The sequence below is a fragment of the Saccopteryx leptura genome, chromosome 1 (genome assembly GCF_036850995.1).
Source record: "Saccopteryx leptura isolate mSacLep1 chromosome 1, mSacLep1_pri_phased_curated, whole genome shotgun sequence".
NCBI classification, from domain to species: domain Eukaryota; kingdom Metazoa; phylum Chordata; class Mammalia; order Chiroptera; family Emballonuridae; genus Saccopteryx; species Saccopteryx leptura.
Window position 1 is genome coordinate 316521374 of NC_089503.1, and position 21379 is coordinate 316542752.

The 21379-nt window shown below is 50.4% G+C and overlaps 2 protein-coding genes across 4 annotated transcripts in view; one reads left to right on the plus strand and one right to left on the minus strand.

The window, feature by feature from the left end:
* SMC1B (structural maintenance of chromosomes 1B) overlaps positions 1-1359 on the minus strand; it is a 62536-nt gene extending 61177 nt beyond the window's left edge. For both annotated transcript variants that reach the window (XM_066361295.1, XM_066361294.1), the window contains exon 1: positions 1251-1359. In XM_066361295.1, the coding sequence (XP_066217392.1) occupies positions 1251-1359 (109 nt within the window). The remainder of the gene's footprint in view (positions 1-1250) is intronic.
* A 180-nt stretch (positions 1360-1539) lies between these two features.
* Positions 1540-20896, plus strand: RIBC2 (RIB43A domain with coiled-coils 2). 2 transcript variants are annotated; one of them, XM_066361296.1, is made up of 8 exons: positions 1540-1811; positions 3028-3109; positions 5855-6199; positions 9119-9237; positions 12958-13185; positions 15809-15975; positions 17018-17092; positions 20817-20896. In XM_066361296.1, exons 1-8 carry the CDS (start codon positions 1698-1700, stop codon positions 20827-20829), a joined length of 1143 nt encoding a protein of 380 aa, XP_066217393.1. In that variant the 5' UTR covers positions 1540-1697; the 3' UTR covers positions 20830-20896. The 2 variants fall into 2 exon arrangements, with proteins under 2 accessions (XP_066217393.1, XP_066217394.1); XM_066361297.1 differs by lacking the exon at positions 20817-20896 and having other exon boundaries at positions 17018-17187.
* Positions 20897-21379: the final 483 nt, after the last annotated feature.

The window sequence follows — 21379 nt, forward strand, 5'->3', positions numbered from 1 at the left end:
TGATGAGAATGTCTCACGGCGCCCACACGATTTGCATAAACCGTCCACATCTGTCTGAGCGCTTCGCTCATTCTGGAAGACTGACCAAGTGATTTACTGACGAGTGTCCAACCAACACAAGCGGGACGCCGCCCAGGGACTGGTCACCGAGGAGCACTGCACCGAGTTCGGCCCCCGCCGCACCGAGAAGGCGAAATGCCCGGGAGGCCCAGCCATCAGCCCTCCAAGGTCCGCCGTGGGGACCCGCGCGGCGCTAGTACCGAACCGCCCACGTGGCCGCGCGCGGGGCTGCGGGGCGCGGCAGAGCTGGTACCGGTATCAGCTTTTTCACCCTCACCGCACGCTCCGTCGTTTGGTCGCGTTCTGAACAGAGAGAACGCGACTATTCTAAGCGGTTTCAGCGGGCGGGAAGCCCCCCGTCCCGGGACCGCGAAATGCCCGCGCACCCGCGGCAGCGGCTGGAACTTCACGGTCCGCCCGGCCCGTCGGGGCACCGCCCGGCCGGGCAGCCCGCAGCGTGTCCCGTCGCAAGCCGAGCCGCGACCGTCGCGGGCGGGCGGGCGGACAGCATTCAGCGTGAAGGAGGACATTTCTCCCACAGAGGGGCGAGCCCTGTGGCTCTCCTCGGCCGCGGTTCCCCCACGGCCACCGCCACGACACCGACTCGCGGGCCCGGAAAGCAACCCCCGAACCGCCCTGTCCCCGCTGTCCAGTACACGAGTCCCGGACGCGACAGCTCTCCACTCCAGCATGGGCCCCCACCGGACGGCTCGGAGAAACCCAAGGGCCAGTCCACTCTTCCCCAGGACGTCGGCCCCGCGACCCTCGGGTTTAAAATGGCGGCCGCGCCCCCTTGTGAGGGGGAAACAAGGCGGCGGGGTTAGGGGGGTCGGTGAGAGCTCGCCGACCTGCGTCATTACCGCAGGGTGCCCGGGTCGCCAGGTCGCCCCCTGTCCGGTGAGACAGGGAAGGCGTTGGGTGGCGACGAGGGCAGAGGGCGAGCCCCCAGGGCAGGGGGAGCGGGGCCAAGGGGGGCCCCGGTGGGACCCCAGGTGGGGTGGAGATCGAGGGTCTGGCCGGGATGTTATCCGAGGTCGGGGCCGTCGCCGAGGGGCCGAGGACGTGGCCGCAGACTGCAGGCATCAGGTGCCTGAGTCCAGGCTGTGAGGTTGCCCTCACGTCCACTCAAGACAAAATGAGGTCCAGACGCCGGGGATGGGGGCGGGCGAGGCGTTCTGGGTCCCAGTTACCAGAGCCGTTGGGGCCAATGATGCAGGTGAACCTCTTGAAAGGGCCTATGATCTGGCGGCCTCGCCACGACTTGAAGTTCTCCACGACCAAGAGCTCCAAACGGCCCATGGCTGCGAACTCCGCGCCTCAGCCGCGTCCTCACACGCCGGAGGGCGAAAAACGCGGGAAGGACCTCGTGCCAATCTCGCGAGAAGAGAAGACGTCGAGCACCGCACCATTCCTTAGCAACCGGACTGTTTACGTTTCCGAGGAAACCCGCTCGCCTCAAGCTCCGCGTGGTGGGAGAAGGCTGCACAGAAAAGCCTGGGAAGCAGGCTCGTAGCCCACCTGCCCCAGCTCCTAGGGAGCTAGCTTTGCTGGGACTACAGCTTGTCTTGTTTTTGTTGTCTTCTCTTTTTAGCCCGCGTATTTTAAAGCCTCTTAGAATTTCCTGGGGATTCCCAGTCATGGAGATAGTGCAGCCCAAGGACCTAGAAGAGCACTTTGGCTTAGCCAAGAGGAGACATGCTGAGCGGTGCAGGCAGAAGCGGATCTTCAATGCCAGAAACAGGATCATCGGGGTGAGATCACAGGAAAAGGGGCGGGGGGGGGGGATGTGGAGGGGCAGATGGGGGTAGGGCGAAAGATGGGTGCGGATGAGAAGAGAAAATGAAACCCTTGAATGAAACGTTTGATTCAAGCACAGCTGCAAACAGCACCGGGCGTTTCCAAGGAAAACTAGCTCAATTATTGATTTTTGCTGAGGATAACACAGACCTTAATAGAAAAATTATACTCCCTCTCACTTGCCAGACAGGCAGATGGAGTCCTGCAGCTGGAAGGGAGTTGCTTTGGAGTTTATAGCCAGAGAGAGACTAGAATGGGGTTCTGCTCTCTTTGAGACAGACTTTCTACATTGCCAGGGGTTCCTTCCAGTCCATTCATTTGACAAAATTTTTATTTTGTGGCAAGCCTGAGTTGGGTCCAGCAGATGAGGAATAAGGCAATTCTTGACCTTAAGGATTTATGGCCCAGTGGAGGGACAGACATTAAAATGGTCACATTTACATGTAATAAGGCCCTGGCCAGGTATCACAGTTGGTTGGAACGTCATCCCAACATGTGGAGGTTGTGGGTTCAATCCCCAGTCAGTGTGCATGCAAGAATCAACCAATGATGGCATTAATGGGTGGAACAGCAAATCAATGTTTCCTTCTCTCTCTTTCTCTTTCTCTCTACCTCTTCCCCCACCCCAGCTTCTCTCTCTAAAAATCAGTTTTAAAAATTGTCTGACCTGTGGTGGTGCAGTGGGTAAAGTGTCAGCGTGGAATGCTGAGGTCACTGGTTCAAAACCCTTGGCTTGCCCACTCAAAGCACATAGGAGAAGCAAAAACTAGAAGTTGCTGCTTCCTGCTCCTCCTCCACCACCTTTCTTTTCTCTCTCCTCTATCTAACATCAATAAATAAAATCTTAAAAATAGAAATAAAAATGTAGTGGAGAGAAGCACAGACTGGTCTGGAAGAGGTAGTCAGAGGGGGTTTCTCAGAGGAGGTGACGCCTAAGCAGTGTTGTGAGGATGAGTATCTGTTAACTAAGGTAAGGGGGAAGGAAGCTCTGGGGAAAGTTAAAAGGACAGGTTGAAGAACCAACAACTGTATAAGCAAAGGCATTCAGGCATGAAAAGATCTGATGTGAACTACTGCGGGTGGGGCAAGGATCAAAAGATATCGAGGGTTGTTAATAGTGGAATAAAACAATCTGACTCTTAACTCCTCTTGCCTTGTTTTACATTCCAGGGAGATGCGGAAGCCTGGGATGTTCAGGTCCATGACCAGAAGATAAAAGATGCAACTGAAAAAGCCAAACTTGAAACATTTGGTGAGCATTTCATAAACCTAGATATGGAAAACCTTAAACACATATTCTCAGTCAAGAAATGTGAAGATCTTCTATCAGGGACAGCCTTTTGTGCTAGAACTCCCAGCTCACACCTCAGAGCTGACTTTGAACTAGATATGGTTCCAATAATAGTGTTCTAGCTCTTAGATATAATTTTCAAATATAATTTATTGTTCTATATCATGTGTAACTATTTCAGCTTATTTTTGTTAAAGCACTATGAGGATTTTTAAAATAGAAAAAAGTACGGTGCCCCATATTCTTACAGAACTCCTCATAGATACATACCTAATAAATTTGGTTATTTTCTCCTTGTTTAAAAAAAATAGAAAAAAGCAGTGTCCAAAATTTGAAATTCAATGGGCTATCAATTAACTTTTAAAATATATGAATAATATACTTAGAAAAAAGAAGGAAATATGCCAAAATGTTAGCAGTGGTAATATAATGTTGGAGCGATGAAATTATGAATGAAGTTTATTTTTTTTTAATTCAGCGAGAAGAGCGGAGGCAGAGACACTCCTGCATGCACCCCAACTCCCACATGTGCCCCAACTGGGATCCACCCAACAATCCCACTAGGGAGTATTCTCTGCCCATCTGGGGTGTTGCTCCATTGCTCAGCAACTGAGCTCTTCTTAGCGCCTGAGGCAGAGGCCATGGAGCCATCCTCAGCACCCAGGGTCAGCTTGCTCCAATGAAGCCATGGCTACAGGAGGTGTGTGGGGGGAAGCAAAAGGGGAAGGGGTAGAGAAGCAGATGGGCACTTCTTCAGAAATTGAATCTGGGACATCCAGACTCCTGGCAATACTACCACTGAGCCTATTTTCTTATTCATACTGTTTTATGTTTTCTAAATGCTTTACCTTTTTTATTTTTAGTTTAAAAATAAGTCAAACTTAGAAAAGTGATATGACAGATACATAGGAACCCACCAGTAGATTAGATGTTGACATTTTGCCACATTGGCTTTAGGTGTCGTACTTTAAGAATGCTTTTTGAAAGTCTCTGTATATTTCCCACCTCGTCATTTTCCTCTTCCTCCCTCTTCAGAGGTATGCACCATTCCCATGCCTGTTTTTTGTACTTGAGCCCCTTAGTATGTGTGTATCCATTATTATGTAAAATTGTGTTTCTGTGTGTTTAAAAATTTTACATAAATGGTATACTTTTGAATGGGGTCCTTTGTAACTTTTTAAAAAATTCAATGTGTATTTTAAGTTTAATCTACAATCTCCATATAGAATATTCATTTGAATTGTTTTCTGGTGTTTTGTTATATGAATTAAACATAGTTACTATATCCATTTCCCCGCTGATGGCTGCTTTAGATTTTTCCAGGATTTTTTTTTGTTTTGTTTTTAGAATTGCAAACAATGCTGCAACGACTGCCCATGCATTATGACCCTATGTACATGTGTGAGGGATGTACAGGGAAGTCAGATTGTTAGGTGCTAGGGTAAGCATGCTTTTTGTTTTATGGGATATTGGCAAATTGCTTTCCAAAGTCATGTGTACCAAGTTACACTCTCACAAGTTTAACACGTGCTATTGTTAGTATTTTTAATATTTTGAATGAGCTATCTTGTTTCCCCACATCTGAATACATGCTGTTCTCAGCATTTTATTTATTTATTTATTTATTTATTTATTTATTTATTTATTTATCTAGTAAGGGAGAGAAAGATGAGAAGAATCAACTCATAGTTGCGGCACTTTAGTTGTTCATTGATTGCTTCTTATACGTGCCTTGATCCAGGGGCTTCAGCCAAACCAATGACCCCTTTCAAGCCAGTGAGCTTGGGTTCAAACCAGCAACCTTTGGGCTCAAGCCAGCATCCATGGGGTTATGTCAGTGACCCCATGCTCAAGCTAGCAACACCACACTTAAGCTGGTGAGCCTTCGCTCAAGTCAGCGACCTCAGGTTTCAAACCTGAGACCTCAGCATCCCAGGTTGAGGCTCTATCCATTGCGCCACCATCGGTCAGGCTTAGCATTTTTAACATTTTGTCAATGTCTTGGATGTTTCTAAACATGTCATAAGGTTGATCATTTTTTCATAGGTTTATTGATTATTCAGGGTTTTTTATTTGCCTGTTCCAATCTTTTGCCCATTTTTTAAAACTTGGGTTGTTTGTTTATTATAATTGATTTGTAGCTGCACTCTGTACATTCAGGATTCTAATTCTTAATGATTATGTTACCTTTTTGGAAAGTTGTATTACTTTAAGAAGCACTAAAAATTATTTTTTTTTTTTAATTTTTTTTTTTAATTTTTTTTTCTTTTTATTTTTCTGAAGCTGGAAACAGGGAGGCAGTCAGACAGACTCCCGCATGCGCCCGACCAGGATCCACCCGGCACGCTCACCAGGGGGCGATGCTCTGCCCATCAGGGCGTCGCTCTGTCGCAACCAGAGCCACTCTAGCGCCTGGGGCAGAGGCCAAGGAGCCATCCCCAGCGCCCGGGCCATCTTTTTGCTCCAATGGAGCCTCGGCTGTGGGAGGGAAAGAGAGAGACAGAGAGGAAGGAGGGGGGGTGGAGAAACAGATGGGCACTTCTCCTGTGTGCCCTGGCCAGGAATCGAACCTGGGACTCCTGCACTCCAGGCCGACGCTCTACCACTGAGCCAACCGGCCAGGGCCCTAAAAATTATTTTTAAAGTGGAATAAATTTTTATTTTTTTCTTTGAATCTTAAGCTTGTGGATAACATATTTCTTCTAGCTGCTGAAATGAGGCACAATGACAAGACCATATGCATATTAGAAGACCGGAAAAGAAGAGATAAGAAAAATCTCTGCAAAGCTATCGATGACTTCCGGCAGACCTTTCAGAAGCCAGAAACTCGTCGAGAATTTGACCTCTCTGACCCCCTAGCCCTTAAGAAAGATCTTCCAGCCAGGCAGTCAGATAATGATGTTCGGAATACAGCATCAGGAATGCAGAGGTTCATGGGAGAGGATTTAAACTTCCACGAGAGGAAGAAATTCCAACAAGAACAAAACAGAGAATGGTCCTTGCAGCAGCAAAGGGAATGGAAGAAGGCTCTGGCTGACCAAAAATGTGCAGGTAGTGAAACAAACAAAAAAAACACAGTTTCAATGCTGTCTTTAACAAACCAACTCCTGGTTTTTGTTTTATTTTAAGTCCCATTGATGTGCCGCTTTGGCCCTGGAGAGAGACAGACATCAGAACCTGTGTGCCAGGAATTACTGTAAACATCTCCAGTAACACGAGGGTCATGCAGGAAACACTCTTTGAGCTCCTGCTCCATCTGGGTTCTAGTGGGAGCAGGAAACAGTCCCTGCCTCGGGGTGTTTGCAGTCTCCTGGGAAGACCAGGGAACTATGTGGGTCCAGCCTATGTCAGAAAGAGTCCAGTACAACACTCTGGTCATCCTCCCTCACCTGGCCTCCCACCTCTGGCAATGGAAACTCCATTCTCGCAGTCGCCCAGGCCCCCAACCCTAAGTCACCTTGACTTTTTCCTTTCTCTCAACTGCTACATCCAGCCCAACAGGAAGTCATCCAGACCTCAACTGCCTTTCACCATCTCTGCCATTACCTCTCTGGACTGTTATTAGCATCTCTCAGCTGACTTACTGCAGTAGGCTCTACTGGTCTCCCTGCTTCTGCCCTTGTCCCCCTCTGACCCCATCTCTTCCTAACCCTGCAACCAGAATGATTCCATTAAAAGTTAAGCTAGCTCCTCTGCTCAGAATCTTCCAGTAGCTTCTCATTTCACTCAGTAAAAACTGAATTTATTTCCAGGACCAACAGGGCCTTCAGTCTGACCTTATCTCCTACCACGCTGCCCTTCATTCATCCCATTCTTGCCATACTGGCTTCCTCCTAGAACGTAAGTGTGCCAGGCTCATTTCTGCCTCTGGACCTTTGCACCTCCAGTTCCCTCTGCCCAGAAACACATTTCCCCATATATTTGCACAGTTCCCCCCTCTCCTTTGTCAGGTCTTTGCTTAAATGTTGTCTTATCAGTGAGGCCTCCAGTGACCACTATTATAAGTTGCAACCCTGTGCCCTCTCACACCCCATCCCTGTTCCTCTCCTTGCTTTATTTTTCCTCGTAGCATTGCTCAGAGTGATATACTATAATGTATTTGTCATCCCTTTCCCAGTGTCATCTCCATGAAGGCAGAGATTTTGTCTGTTTCATATGATGTTCTATCCTTAGTTCCCGGCACATGGATAAATACTTGTTGAAATAACCACTCATAGGGCTTTAGACATCTCACCCATCTCACAGGTGCTCTGCTTTCTCACCTCTGAGAGCCTCTGTCTCAGCCTTGGACCTGGTCCATGCGCTGCTTCCTGGACATCTCTCTAGGTATCTCACAACATCTTGGAAACGAACCCTGCATCTCTCCCTGGACTTTCTTCTCCTCCAGCTTTTTCCCCACACTCAACGACACCTCCTTCCCTCAGTCAAGCCAGAAACCTCCTCCTTGACCCCTCCATCTCCAGGCCATCCTCAGCTTCTGTTCCTTCTTACCTCCTGCAGATACTTTGGACTGTCCACATCTCCCGTCCCTGCTGTCACTACTATGGTGCAGGCCACCACCTTTTTCACCTGCATGGACCACACCAAGGGCTTTCTGGTTGTCTTCCATGTTCTTTCTTGCCCCTCCCTGGTCCATTCTCAACATGACAGCCAGAGTGCTACTTTCTAAACTACATCAAGTTGAACAATGTGGCCCCTACTCCCTCCACCCCAGCTTCAAACCCTCTAGTGGCTTCCCATTACATATGGAATAAAATGCAAAGTTTGCCCATAGCTGGCAAGGCCCTCCCTGCACTATGGGGCCACTGCCCGACCCTCCGACGTCACCTTACGCCTCCTGCCCCTTTCTCCCTGTGTCCCAGCCACTCTGGCTTGCTTTTTCCCTTTTGGGTCCTGGCATATTCTTCTTCCCCACTTTAGAAGCTTTGCACCTGCTCTCTGCCCAGTTTCTTATGTCCCTCAGGACCGAACTTAAGTGTTACCTCCTCCTAGAGAAACTCTTACTCCCCACCCTCCCACTGCCTAAGTCAGTTACTCCCCACATTCCTCCTCGGTCACCTCGCCCTCCGTGGCACTGTCACAGTCTGTAGCAAAGCGCCTATTTCGGCCTTTGTTCCTTCGGTCTCTGTCTTGTCTCCTGGACAGTGAGTTCCGGGAGGGCCCACTCCATCCCGTGTTCCCAGCAGAGTGTGCGGCCAGCCCACATGAGGCTCGTGGTAAATGAATGGACAGTCTGACGAAAGGTGAGAGGTGACGCTGAAGGTGAGCAGCAGCCAGAATTCACTGCTGGAGAGAGTTGGTTCCTCGTTTTTGAAGATAAGGGGACCTGCAGTCACAACTTTCTGATTACAGATTTTTTTTTAATGTAACAACCCTGCAAAGTAGGAATTGTCCTGTCTCACAGGTGAAGGCCGGAGGCTCAGAAAAGTTGAGTAATACACAGGTCAAGTTAACAGAGTTAGGAAGCATCTAGGCCGGCCTAGGAGACTCTCTGTCTTACTCCGAATCTTTATGTTATGCTGTTTGGACGCTCAACTTCCAACCCCTTCTCCTCTTGGTTCTCCTCCTCATTGGCAAAGTGCTAACGCCACTCCACAATATCTCTTACCTGAGACCGCCTCCTCTGGGGAGCCCCATCCAGTATGCACAGCAGAGCTCCCCTTTTTGGGGCTCCCATCACCCCTTGCCAGTTGTAAGGATGTAGTGGCCTGTGAGGTCAGGTAGGGCAAGGAGCCCACTACTCCCTATCCACTATCCCAGGACCACTGCCAACATGACTTACCCATAGTAGCAATTGCTAGCACTCCGTACCAGGCACCCCAGAGCTTCACCTAAATTAACTGGTGGAAGTCTGCCAGCAGCTGTGTGAGAAGAGGCAGACGCTTGAATGGATGCTCCACAGGGTGCCCTGCAGGCCTGGGAGGGAGCCCTGGATGGGCACACAAGTATGGTTGTTCTGCTTCCTTTCAGAGGATTTCTACATGAAGACCAGGCTGCAGTTTGATGAAACAGCCAAGCATTTGCAGGGTTTGGAAAGAGCCACCAGAAATGTGGTGTGTGCAGCTGTGAAAGAATTCAACAGGAACCAGGTGATTCTCGGGGAGAGAGAGAGAATGTGTGTGTGTGTGTGTGTGTGTGTGTGATGCAAGCTGGGGGTTGGGGTGCAGGGTGTCAGTTCACCTTTCTAAACCTCAGGCTCCTCTCTAATACGAGGACAGTGATGGCTACCCAGACAATACCAGCTAGCGCTTCCCCAACACCTGGCTTTGTTTCAGTTCTTCCTTACTGTCCCGCAGAGCTCTTTCTCGACTAGAGCAGGTCCACGGCACTCAGCAGGGTGCGCAACTGGGATGATGCTCAGTGCAAACCCTGGGGGTATCCTGACAGATCCCTCATCCCCAAACTCTGCCCAACTCCTCACAACACTGCATCCCCCCACCCCCATGCTAACGTTGCTTCAGGTTCTCTGTTCCTTTTAGAAATCAGACTCCCTCTCCAAGTTTTTTTTTCAAATGCAGTTAACTGGTATATGTCCTGGGTGGGGTGAAAACTTTGCCTGGATTTGTTTGTTGGGTTATCTGGTTGACCAGGTTTGCAAAGTAAAGAATGTGAAATCGTCTGCCACAGGGCAGGAAGAAGATATTGGAGCTCTACTCATATGTATTCTTAACCTCGTTGTTTTTAATGCCTGCGTGTGTACGTGCTGCGGGAGAGGTAGTTTGCCTGTTCACTTGCCCAGCTCTGTGAGAATCCAATAAGTGGCAATGGCCTAATGCCTTTTGGCTCTGTGGTTCTTCTGTGGTCTGCCCGAATTTAGTGTGAACCTGCCTGGCCTCAACCACCAGCATTACACCTGACACTGTGAGCAGGATTCAGTTTAGACCAGTATGGAATAGGAATTACAAGTACCACATTATAAACTAAATATTAGGAGATGCAAGCTCACGTGTGTTCTGCTGATGGGAGTGTGCACTAAAAATCCTAGAGAGACTGAAGAGGCTGGTCCAGAAGAGACCAGAGACCAGAGAGGCCATTGGTTTTCAACAGCAGGGAGGGGAACAAGGAGGGGTGAGCAAAGGGCAGACCCCAGAGGCTCCTGGGGCCCAGCTCACCGACCAGCCAGCTGCAGGAGGTGTTGGCGATCACTTGGTCCTTGCCCCTTCCTCTTGCAGAGGAGGCCCAGAGAGGGGCGGTCCTGTGCTCCAGGCCCCACAGCAAATGAGTGGCAGAATAGGACACTTTTTTAAATGTAAAAATTTTTTAAATATATATAATTGTCAATTATAATTGACATTCAGTATTGTATTAGTTTTAAGTGCACAGATTAGTGGTTAGACATTTACATAACTTACAAAGTGATTCCCCCGATAAGTCGAGTGCAGAATTGGGCTCTTGATTCTGGGTCCACTACTGTCTGGCCATCCAGCCATTCATTTAGGCCCTTGTTTATTTATCAGTTCAACAGTTATTCATTGAGCCTTCCTGCCAGGCACTGGCTGATTTTTACTAAAACATGTTGCTGCATCCATCGATTTATTTCCTCATTGTAATGCTGGTGATTGAGGCCAGGCAGGTTCGCATGGAATTCAGGCAGACAGTAAAGGAACTGAAGAGCCACAAAGTGTTGGCCATACCCATTTACTGGAGTCTCACAGAGACAGGCAAGTGAATAAACAAAGGACTGCTTTTTGCAGTGGAGGTCAGGGATCAGGAACACCGCCCCTCCTGGTGGCAGCCGAGGGAACTGGAACCGCACCTAGAGGGGGCAGGAGAGTGATCTGGGAGAATCGCTACCAAAGGAAAGCACTCGTAGCTTTTCATAGACACACACGTGGCTTTCTGCCGTGTGCTCACGCACTAGTGCAAAGTGCTTGCAGCTGGGAAACCAGCAAGCAAGCCTAACACAGCTGTTTCCCCACACGCATTCACTCAATAAAACGTGTCGTGAGCACCTCCAATGTGGCAGCACACTCAGGTCCCCCAACTCCTCACGTGGATGCTGCAAGGCAGCACCTTTGTAAGTGCCCCCTGTGCTGAGGAGAGCCATTGGCTCTGTTCTAGACTATGCATAGGCATTGTTAGTTAGCCTGGCACATTAATACAAGGGTCTAGATAACTGTCCTCAGAAGAAAACTCCAAGCAGGTTAGTCAAACTCCGCAGGTGGAGACACACACTGGAGAACCTCTGATTCTCTGTGGCGAGGGGTGCTCTTTTCATTACAGACATTGTGGTTGTGGTGTCAGAGTTTAGTGTGCAGGTGCCAGAGCCCAACAGCACAGGGACAAGACCAGGCTTTTTTCTGTAGTCTTGGAAAACCTATGTGAGTGCCTCAGTTTTATCATCCAGATAATAGGGATAATGACACCTACTTGTGCCAGTCAGACTGAGAAGCGCCTCCCAAATCTCAGTGGCTTAAAATACAAAGCTGATGTTTGTCATGCTCCGTGTCCATCTTGAATGGCCGAGGGACTCTGCTTCTCTTCTTTACATTGGAGCCCAGGCCCTGGGACAGAGCAGCCACTAGCTGGAGGACTCTAGCAGCCCAACAAAGAAGGCGTGTGCCCGATCCCCCCCACCCAGTCACCTACCACATCCTTCCAGAAGCACCCCAGTCACCTCTACTCACATTGCATTGGCCAAAGTAAGCCACATGACCACACTCACTCTAAGCAAGCAGGAAGTACAATTCTGCCATATGCCCAGCAAGAGCACTGGCCACATTTAGTGACCAGCAGTAACAGTGATCACACTTGCTGGGAAGGTTGTGGGATTAAGCTAGGTGATGCACGTGACTTGTTGGAATGTTTGGCACATTATCAGGACTTGTTAATGATAGCCGTTATTTTTATTCCTGGCAACAGTTAGCTGTTCTCATTAGTCACTATGTTCAACAACCCTACCAGAGAGGCATGACAAACCCAATTTAACTGATAAAGAAACAGGCTCAGAGGTGAGGGCTGGATTTCCCAGGGACACCCAAGTATTAATCTGGTTGCTTCTGCCAATTCAAACACGGCTCTTCCAAACTCTGTAAGGCCAGTGTCTGAATCCGGGCCTGTCCAGCTGCAAAGCTTGTACTGATGTGATGGCAACAGGCTGGCCGTCTCACGGGCGCCATGGTGTGCCTGGCACCTGGCAGAGGAGCCTGTTTGTCCATTACCAGAGAGAACTGATAATGCTGGTGAATGTCTCAGTCCACCTCCTGACTTGACAGAGAAATGACTGCAGCACAGAGAGGGGAGGTGAATTGCTCTAGGTCACATAGCCAGGGCCATTCCTGCCACTTATACCCTAACCTGAGCAGGGATTTGACCAGGAACTTACTTGTACCAAGGCCTGTGGCTGATGTGCATGGGGAGCACTGAGGTGACAATGTGTTTTTACCTTTTAAGTAACTGCTGTTGTGAATCACCCTGTTGGGTGTTCTTCGTGGCCTGCAGCCATGAAAGGGTGACCAGGGCCACAGGGAGAGACACAGAGCCCTGCCCCAGAGTGAGGGAGGCCAAGCCAAGGGATGCCGATGGCCTGATTGCCTCACCAGGGAGGTAGCTCTCTGCCTTGGCAAAATGGTGCAAAGACCTGAAGCAACTCTGCACACAACCAGCAGGTGGTTGTTCCCTCAGCTCTGCCCCCATGCCCAGCGACACAGGGCAGCCCACATCTGCGCCTGCCAGGTCTACCACTCCCACCCTGTCCCCGGTGCCCTTCGCGCATTCTTCCTTCTAGCGCACCCTGGTGAGATCGGCTGGCCTGTGCCTGAGTCTCCCAGGGGCACTTGGAGCATCTTCCCTCGTGTCTTCCCCCTTAGGCCATGGAGTCGGCAGAAAGGAAAAGTCTAGAGAAAAAACAAGAACAAGAGGACAACCTGGCTGAGATCTCCAACCTGCTGCATGGGGACCTGCTCTCTGAGAACCCGCAGCAGGCAGCCAGCTCCTTCGGGCCCCACCGCGTGGTGCCCGACCGCTGGAAGGGCATGACCCAGGAGCAGCTGGAGCAGATTCGCCTGGTTCAGAAGCAGCAAGTACAGGAGAAGCTGGTGCCTGCCCTCCCTGTGTCCCCCCTTTACCCTGCTACCTGCCACCCACTTCCCTCCCTCCTGCTCTTAGACTCGCCAGGAAGCTACCCTCAAACGCTTTCCATTCCAGTGGGGGAGGTGACAGGGCCAGATGATCCTCTGTGCATGTGTGACCTAGCTCCGGTGGCAAATACTAGGGAGGAGAGTAAGGCTGGGGAGGGGTGGTGGGGATTCCCGGGCAGAAGAGGGACATTGGAACACAGACCTGAATGAGGGAGAGAGCGAGCCACGCAGACACCTGGGGCAGTTGAAAGTGTTCAGTCGGTGGCCTGGAGGTCACAGGATGTGTGTGAATCAGAGTGCTAGAATCAGAGTGCTAGGGAGAGCAGGAGAGGCTGGACGGTGGTGAATAGGATTCTTCAATATGAGACGAGGGAGGAAGTTGTTAGGGTTCTGATGCAGCAAGGGCAGAGGCTCTCAGGCTCCATGGCAGCTGCCCCAGCATCATCTAGGAGCTTGATAGAAATGCAGACTCTCAGGCCCCACCCCAGACCTATTGGAGTGGGGTGAGACCCTGGGCTGGGGCCCATAATCTATGCCTTAGCAAGCCCTCCACACAGGATTCTGATGCCCACTGGAGTTCAAGGACCACCAGTAGGGTGTGCCCAGGGGGTGAGAGCTGACAGGTTGGAATAGGCCTTTGAAGAGGAGGTAGAATGTCTGAGAAACTGGGTAGAGGGAAGGGCTGTCTCTGTGAGTGGTGAGATCACTCAGAATTTCCCCAGGAGAGAGATTTGGAGAAGGGCTCAGTCCTGCAAAGAACAGTCAGGGCTACCCCAGGCTGTGCAGGTGACTGTCAAGGGCGGGCGGGTGGTCCCTAGTCCGTGTGAACTGCCAAGCAGGCAGGTTCTAAGGGAGGGGCAATGGCTTGGACCAGGAAGCAGGGGCAGATGGCACAGCTCACCTGCCTACTATCCTGCAGGCCCAGAGGGACAGATGCAGGAGAGGCTGTGTAGGACCCTGCTCCATCCCTGCTCCTGCAGCTCAGCCTGACTGCCTGGCGGGGAAGTTCGGGCAGCTGTCCCGGAAGCAGTAATTTTGACTGATTTTCAATCTTTGTGAAAAACTCAGACTACAGAAAAAGCACAAAGGAGGAAATAAAAAACACGTTAAGTCTCAGCACTCAGAACATCTCCTCCCCATGCCCCCATGTGCCTCCTCTTCTATGCGTGGAGATAATTGGGGGTATTGAGACTAGGCAAAGTACAGTTCGTTTGTCTTCTCTCGGTCCAGGGCCAGTATGTTCCCATGTCATCTGTATTCTATTTTTTTTTTTATTATTAATTGGGAGGTGGGGAGGCAGAAAGAGAGACTCCCACATGTGCCCTGACCTGGATCCACCCAGCAAGCCCACTAGGGGGCAATGCTCTACCCATGTGGGGCTGCTGTTCTGTTGCTCAGCAACCAAGTTATTTTTTAGCACCTGAGGCGAGCCCATGGAGCCATTCTCAGCACCCAGGGCCAACTTGCTCAAACCATTGGAGCCATGGCTGCAGAAGGAGAGGAGAGAGAGAGAGAGAGAGAGAGAGAGAGAAGGGTGGAGGAGGGGTGGAGAAGCAGATGGTCACTTCTTCTGTGTGCCCTGACCAGGAATCAAACCCAGGACTTCCACATGCCAGGCTGACACTCTACCACTGAGCCAACCAACCAGGGCCTTGTCTCTATTCTTTTTTTTTAAAAAAAAAAAAAATATATATATATATATATATATATATATATATATATATATATATATATATATATATATATTACAGAGACAGAGAGAGAGAGTCAGAGAGAGGGATAGATAGGGACAGACAGGAACGGAGAGAGATGAGAAGCATCAATCATTAGTTTTTCGTTGCAACACCTTCGTTGTTCATTGATTGCTTTCTCATATGTGCCTTGACTGTGGGCCTTCAGCAGACTGAGTAACCCCTTGCTTGAGCCAGCAACCTTGGGTCCAAGCTGGTGAGCTTTGCTCAAAACAGATGAGCCTGCGCTCAAACTGGCGAGCTCGGGGTCTCGAACCTGGGTCCTTCCGCATCCCAGTCTGACGCTTTACCCACTGCACCACCGCCTGGTCAGGTTTGTCTCTATTCTTGATGAGAGCATCTTTTGTCACAACTCAGGGACCTGTGAGTATTTTCATTTTACAGATGAGGAAATTGCCACTGTGTAGGGGTTAATCCAGTTACATTAACCCCTGTCTGCATTAATCCAGTTTCCTCTCCTAGGAGTCAGTGGTTTGTATAGAAGGGTCTAGAAGGCAATGAGGTGTGAGCTGAGATGCAGAAATTCACCCCAAGGTCATCAGCCCATTGTCCCGGATGGGGCTATAGCATCAGGATGTTCCAGAAGCAATCAGGTGGTCCCAGGGTTCAGCCAGGAGGAACAGCCTGACCACGTGGTGCCCAGTGCCTCCCAAGTGTGGGAAGCAGCTGGGCCACCTGCATTGATGGGGGGGGGGGACGTCTCCTCTGATTTCCTGCATGGTGTTGTTCACCCACCAGGGCCTCAGTTTCCCCATCTGTAAAGTGAGAGGCCAATTCGATGGGGATCTTCTGTGGCGACAGGTGGTAATGGTCACCTCTGCTCTCTCCAGAGGCTTCAGGAAGAAGAGTACCAGCGAGACAGGGCCTGGGACCAGCAGAGGGTTCAGAGTGCCCGCGCCACCCTGCTGCTTGAGCGGCAGCACCGGCGCCTGCAGCGTGACCTGCGCAGAGCCCTGGACTGCAGCAACCTCAGCCTGGCTGGGGAGCAGCGTTCACAGTGAGTGCCGGAGACCGGGCAGAGCAGAGGAGGTCAAGGGGGCAGGTGGGGCGGTGGGCAGTGATAACCAGCAGGGCCCATGGAGCAGGCTCCATGCTTTCCTGCCCCCTGCATCCCCTGAATCTTTCCCACCCCAAGGGCACAGTTCATCAGAGGCCCCTGGCAGTAGTGGTCTGGGCTTTGGCATAGCCTCCTGGTGCAGAATGCAGACAGAGAGGGGAGAAGGACCCAGAGCTGAGAAGCCAGAAATTAAGGGCTTAGAAACCACTGGTCCCACACAGACCAGGTGACTGAGATTCAACTGTGCCAGCATCCTGTACACACCCCTCTTGGGGGGTTCTCACCTGGGTCCTGAGGACCCTCAGTGGCCGAGACATGGATGCTGGTGATGGAGCAGTCAGAGGGCACCAGGAGCTCAAGAGAGGGCCCTGGGTGGGCCTGAGAGGTGTGGGAGTACAGTGCATGCTGCCTGCTGCAGGGAGGGCTCCCCAAGGTTGGGGTCTTTGCTTCATTACAGACAGGCCCCAAGAGTGATTCAGAGTGCCGACTGCAAGCAGGGTTGCATTGGCAGCTGCACATGTCACTAAAACCCACACTGTTTGTTTATGTGTGTACCTATCCATCAAGCTCTTGCTTGAACTCAGAAGGGACTCACCTATAGTTTCTCCAGTCAGACATCTGGTACCTGTGTACCAGTGGGTCCATAGTCGCCTGGTCACTTCCATCGGGGGCCTAAAAGGAGCATTAAGACATGACCTGACAGAAATCAAGTGGGATGAGGAAATGTCCTCACAGTCACAGCTGTGGGGATATAATTCTGAAATATCCCCGCACTTTGCTGGGTGAGTCCATAGTCTAACCACTCTGCAGCAGTGAGATGCCCCCTCCGCCCCCACACCATGGGCCCGTGAAGCCCAAGCGCATCCTGGGGCAGGGGTGGGGGTAGTGCTGATAGAGTGCTGGGGCTTCTTTATGAATGAAAGAATGAGAGACTAGGAAGCCAGACATTCGCTGATTGTTTTTCTTCTTGCTCTATTATCAGGAAAAAATACATGGAAGAACTCTATACAAACCAACCCACTGAAGATTATTTCACGCAGTTTAATACAAGAAGTCGGTAATGAAAAAGACACTTCCTGCCCCCCCTGAATCATTTCTTTATAAAATGTGGTAACCTTAAAGAATCACATTTATTTTTAAAAAATACACAATGTGGCCCAGAAGTACTCTTTAACTATTTTTCCACTGTGGACAGAGCATTTATTAAACCTCTCTCATGAATTCCTATGAGTAGCATTAGGTCCTGTTCAATGCAGCTCAGAGAGTGTCTCTAGAGCAGCTCTGGGTGCAGTGGATAAGGGTGTGGGGCAGACACGGCCCTGCAAAGATCAGGTCTAGAGAGAGAAGGACCCCTGAGGTAGGCCTATGTATTCCTTGGACCCCAAGACCATAGCTAACAAGCACAAGCTTGAATTACGTGCAAGGAATCGTTCTCTGCACTTCACAGGGAATGAACGAATCTCATCCTCATGGCGGCCAATGGTGGGTGTTTTTATTCCTCCTATGCTCCAGGTGAGGAGCCTGAGATACAGGCATGTTACGTGACAAGGGACCTGGCCAACCTCATGCTGGTGGGCCGTGGTGAACTTGGGGTTGATTGAACCCAGGGAGTCAGGCTCTCAGCCTCTTTCCCCTACTCCCCCGGGTTTCCAGTGACAGACCCAAAGCAAGAGTGGCTTCAGCAAAACAGAAGTTTATTTCTTGTTCTTGTAAAATTACAAGATGAGCAGTGCTACCATGGTACTCTGTATCTCCATCTGTGGTCCCAGCAACGCTCCTCCTGCTGCCACCACCTTGTCACATCTGGGCCAGCAGGGAGGAGTGAAGGGGGGTAGCTGCATGCTCCCTGCCTTTAGGACCTGGCAGGGAGAGTACATTTCACCTCGGCTCACACCCCATTGGTGAAAATTTTGTCATGTGATCACATCTAGCTGCAGAGGAGCCTGGGAAACTGAGCTGGCTAACCATGTGACTGGGCAGTGATTCTATAATGTTATAAAATGGAAGGATACATATCAGGGGACAGTCTGCTGGTCTTGAAGAGTGACTTGGCATTTGCCAGGGAAGAGATGAAGGGAGGACTTTTATACTGGGAGGGGGGCAGGTCTACAGTAATGGGAACTGTAGCTCAGAGGCCCAGGATTACTGGATTTTGTCCAGTTACCTCTTTCTTCTCCGTGTGGATTTCTTGAGGGTCATGTGCACAGGGCTGGTGACAAATGGCAGGTCTTGGTGACAGTTTATCATTAGCCACGTTAGAGCTAGATATGCGAATGCTGGCCCTCCCAGTCTAAACACAACTCTTGTTCTTCCCGTGCCCAAACCGCATCACCCAGGCTGATGTTAGCCTGAGCCTGAGGATCAGCAGGGCTCCCAGATGGATCGGCTGGGGCTGGACTCTGGCTGGCATAAACAAAGGCACTGGGGTGTGAGAGAGAAGGGGTGGGGACATTATCTCATTATCTGCTGTGGTTGGCATGTGGAGGGCCTGGAGGCAGATCAGGGTGAGATGGAAGGGGTCCCGGTGGCCATGGTCCAAGAATTAGGCAGGGTCAGATCAAGGAGGCCCAGGACTTTAACCAGAGATCTTGGCAACAGCCATAGTCCAGGGAGTAACTGGGTCAGATGTGCATGTTTCTGAAACATGCTTCCCAAAAGAGGCTGACTTTGAAGACAGACTTCACTGCCTCCCTTCCAATCCAGGCTCACACGGCCTCCCAGAATGGCAATGCAGTTGGTCAGACAATCAGCTGGGGACACGGTTCATACCCAGCTTTAATCTAGAATGCCCCCACCCTAGCTTGAGGTGGGGCTGGAGTGGCACTGTGTCGGTGCTACAGCTGAATTGGGGGTTTAGATGTTATGCCAAGGAGCAAGGAGCGGGCAAGTGGATTGATTCCTTAACACCTACTGTGTGTGGGTGGGTACTCCCTGGGTGCCTCGAGCACCCTTTGGTTAAGCTCACTCACAACTGTGCAGAGCAGGTTTCTCCCTTGTCTGACAGGCTGAGGGTGAGGGCTCCCACCACTCAGGCTGCTCCCAGGATGCCCACGGAGCGGTTTCTGCCACTGTTAGGCAGCTGTGCAGCCCCACTAGCCCACTCTGACGTATACTCCTGCCTGCAGGGCAGACCTCATATCCATCCATGACAGATACATTTTGTATGAATTACACTATTGCCACTACTGCTAACTGTCCCTGGATGTCCCTGTTTCTTGAGCAGGGGAGGCCTATTCCTGAAGGGATTGACAAGTACACTTCCTTTGGGGAAGCGGGTCGTGAGTGTATCTGTTTCTTGGGGCAGCCATGACAGTGCCACAAGTTGGGGGACTTTGACGACAGAGATTTATAGCTGCTCAGTCTGGAGGCTAGAATATCAAGGTGTGGGCTGGCTGGTCCCTTCCGAGGGCTCTTAAGGAAACTGCCTTAGTCCTGCCCCTGGCTTCTGGTCCCTGGCTGGTGATCTTTGGTGTCCCCTGGCAAGTAGACTCATCACCCTGATCTCTGCCTCCATCTATACATGGCGTTCTACCCATGTGTGAGTCTGTGTTCAAATCTACCCAGTTGTGTTGGATTTGGAGCTGCCTTAGTGATACCTACAATGACCTTATTTCCCAATATGGCCACAGTCTAAGGTACTGGAGGTTAAGACATGGACATATCTTTTTTTGGGCGACACTATTCAACCCATAGCACGGGGAATGCAAAGGGGCCACTGGTTCCATTGCCTCCCAGATAACCCCATTAAAAACATAAGTACCTGGGCAAAACAAGTGGCCTTTGGGGAGGACAGGTGATGGACAGTGATAGCCTATGCAGATTGTTAATACTCCACGTTGGGGCGGCAGATAAGGGGAGAGATGGGAGGCAGCATCTGTTCATTCAGGGCCCACTGAGTGCTCTTTAGGTCCTGGCTACTTGGCTACAATCTGCCACAGAAGGCACAGATACATAAACAGATATGGAGAAGCCAAGGGCATGAGGTAGAACACATGGAGCCCATGGGCACAGGTGAGAAGGGAAACGGAGCTCAGAGCCCACTGCAGTCATCAATAATACACATGCATGCCTGGGATCGTAGGGCCAACAAGGAAAGGCTTGCTTTAGTTTAACTCTTGAATTTTGCATCATTATTAAAAAAGTATTCCAAAAGGAAAGCCAGGTTTGAAAATTTAAACACTTACTTGCTGTACATGCGACCTCTGCTGGTAGTCAGTGGCACAACACATTCCCAGTGGTTCTCAGGCAGAAAAATGAACCCAGAGATGAAAATTACCCTCCCCAGGTCCAATGCTGGGCAGGTTCTAGCAACACCTGGGACACCACTGGATGTTATTTCATCATCCTGGAGAGAGAAAATAGGATTAGAGAGCTTAAGTGATTTAGCCCTGGCTGGAAGGCAGAGCCAAGTGTCCAGTAGGGGAGCCCTCTCCTTTACTCTGCTCTGAACAGCCCATTATGGCTCTATGTGCGCGCAGGCGCGCGCGCGCACACACACACACACACACACACACACACACCACGAGCCTTGTTGTTGTTTTTTTTGTTTCACTTCCCCCAACATTTTATTACAAAAAATTCCAAATATGCAGGAAAATGGGAAATATTGTGCAGTCTTCACACATACTCCATGACCTAGAGTCTTATAATTCATATTTGCTTTATTGCCTGTCTCTGCACAGACTGACTTTTCAAAATTCCAGTTATATGCTGCTTATGAGAGACACCTAAAACAAAAGTGGCTCTGAAAAATGTGGTTGTCATTTATCTCCGTTCCACAGACTAGGAGGCTGAAGCAGGGAGAAGTTGCTGGCTTTCCAAAAGTCACACAGCTGGTAATGGAGCTGGAATCCAACCGGATAACCTGAGCCCGAAGCCTTGCTCATCCCATCAGCCCCTGCCCGCCAGTGAGCCCCAGCGCCCTTCCTAGGAGCCAGCCCCATTGCAGCAATCAGAAACCATCATCGGAAACATTGCACCTGACCCCAAAGCGTACACAGTGCAATTCTATATATGTGAAACCTTAGAATTAGCTGAACTATTCTATCAGTATTAGCAGGGGCAGGGTGGTGGGTATTGACTGCAAAGGAGCATAAGGTAACTCTTATGGACTGATAAGAATGTACAGAAAAAACAAAACAAAACACAAAAAACAAAGCTGCCTCCACCCCACCCCAGTCCAGACGGTCAAGGGTGGGGCCCTAACACCTGCAACCAGATAGCGCCGAGTTCTGTCACTGCCTGCCTGTGCCCTTGTCCACCAGCAGGTGGCATTGTTTCTCAGGTTTCTGCTTTTGCAGGGCTCCCAAGTCCCTGGTCATCCATTTCCACATGTGCCTCCGGT

Bases quoted from the DNA above. Each gene is read 5' to 3' on its own strand.
- RIBC2 (XM_066361296.1), top strand. From the start codon at position 1,698: ATGGAGATAGTGCAGCCCAAGGACCTAGAAGAGCACTTTGGCTTAGCC. The intron at 3,110-5,854 runs GTGAGCATTTCA...TATTTCTTCTAG, and splicing joins AGCCAAACTTGAAACATTTG to CTGCTGAAATGAGGCACAAT. The intron at 9,238-12,957 runs GTGATTCTCGGG...CTTCCCCCTTAG, and splicing joins AAGAATTCAACAGGAACCAG to GCCATGGAGTCGGCAGAAAG.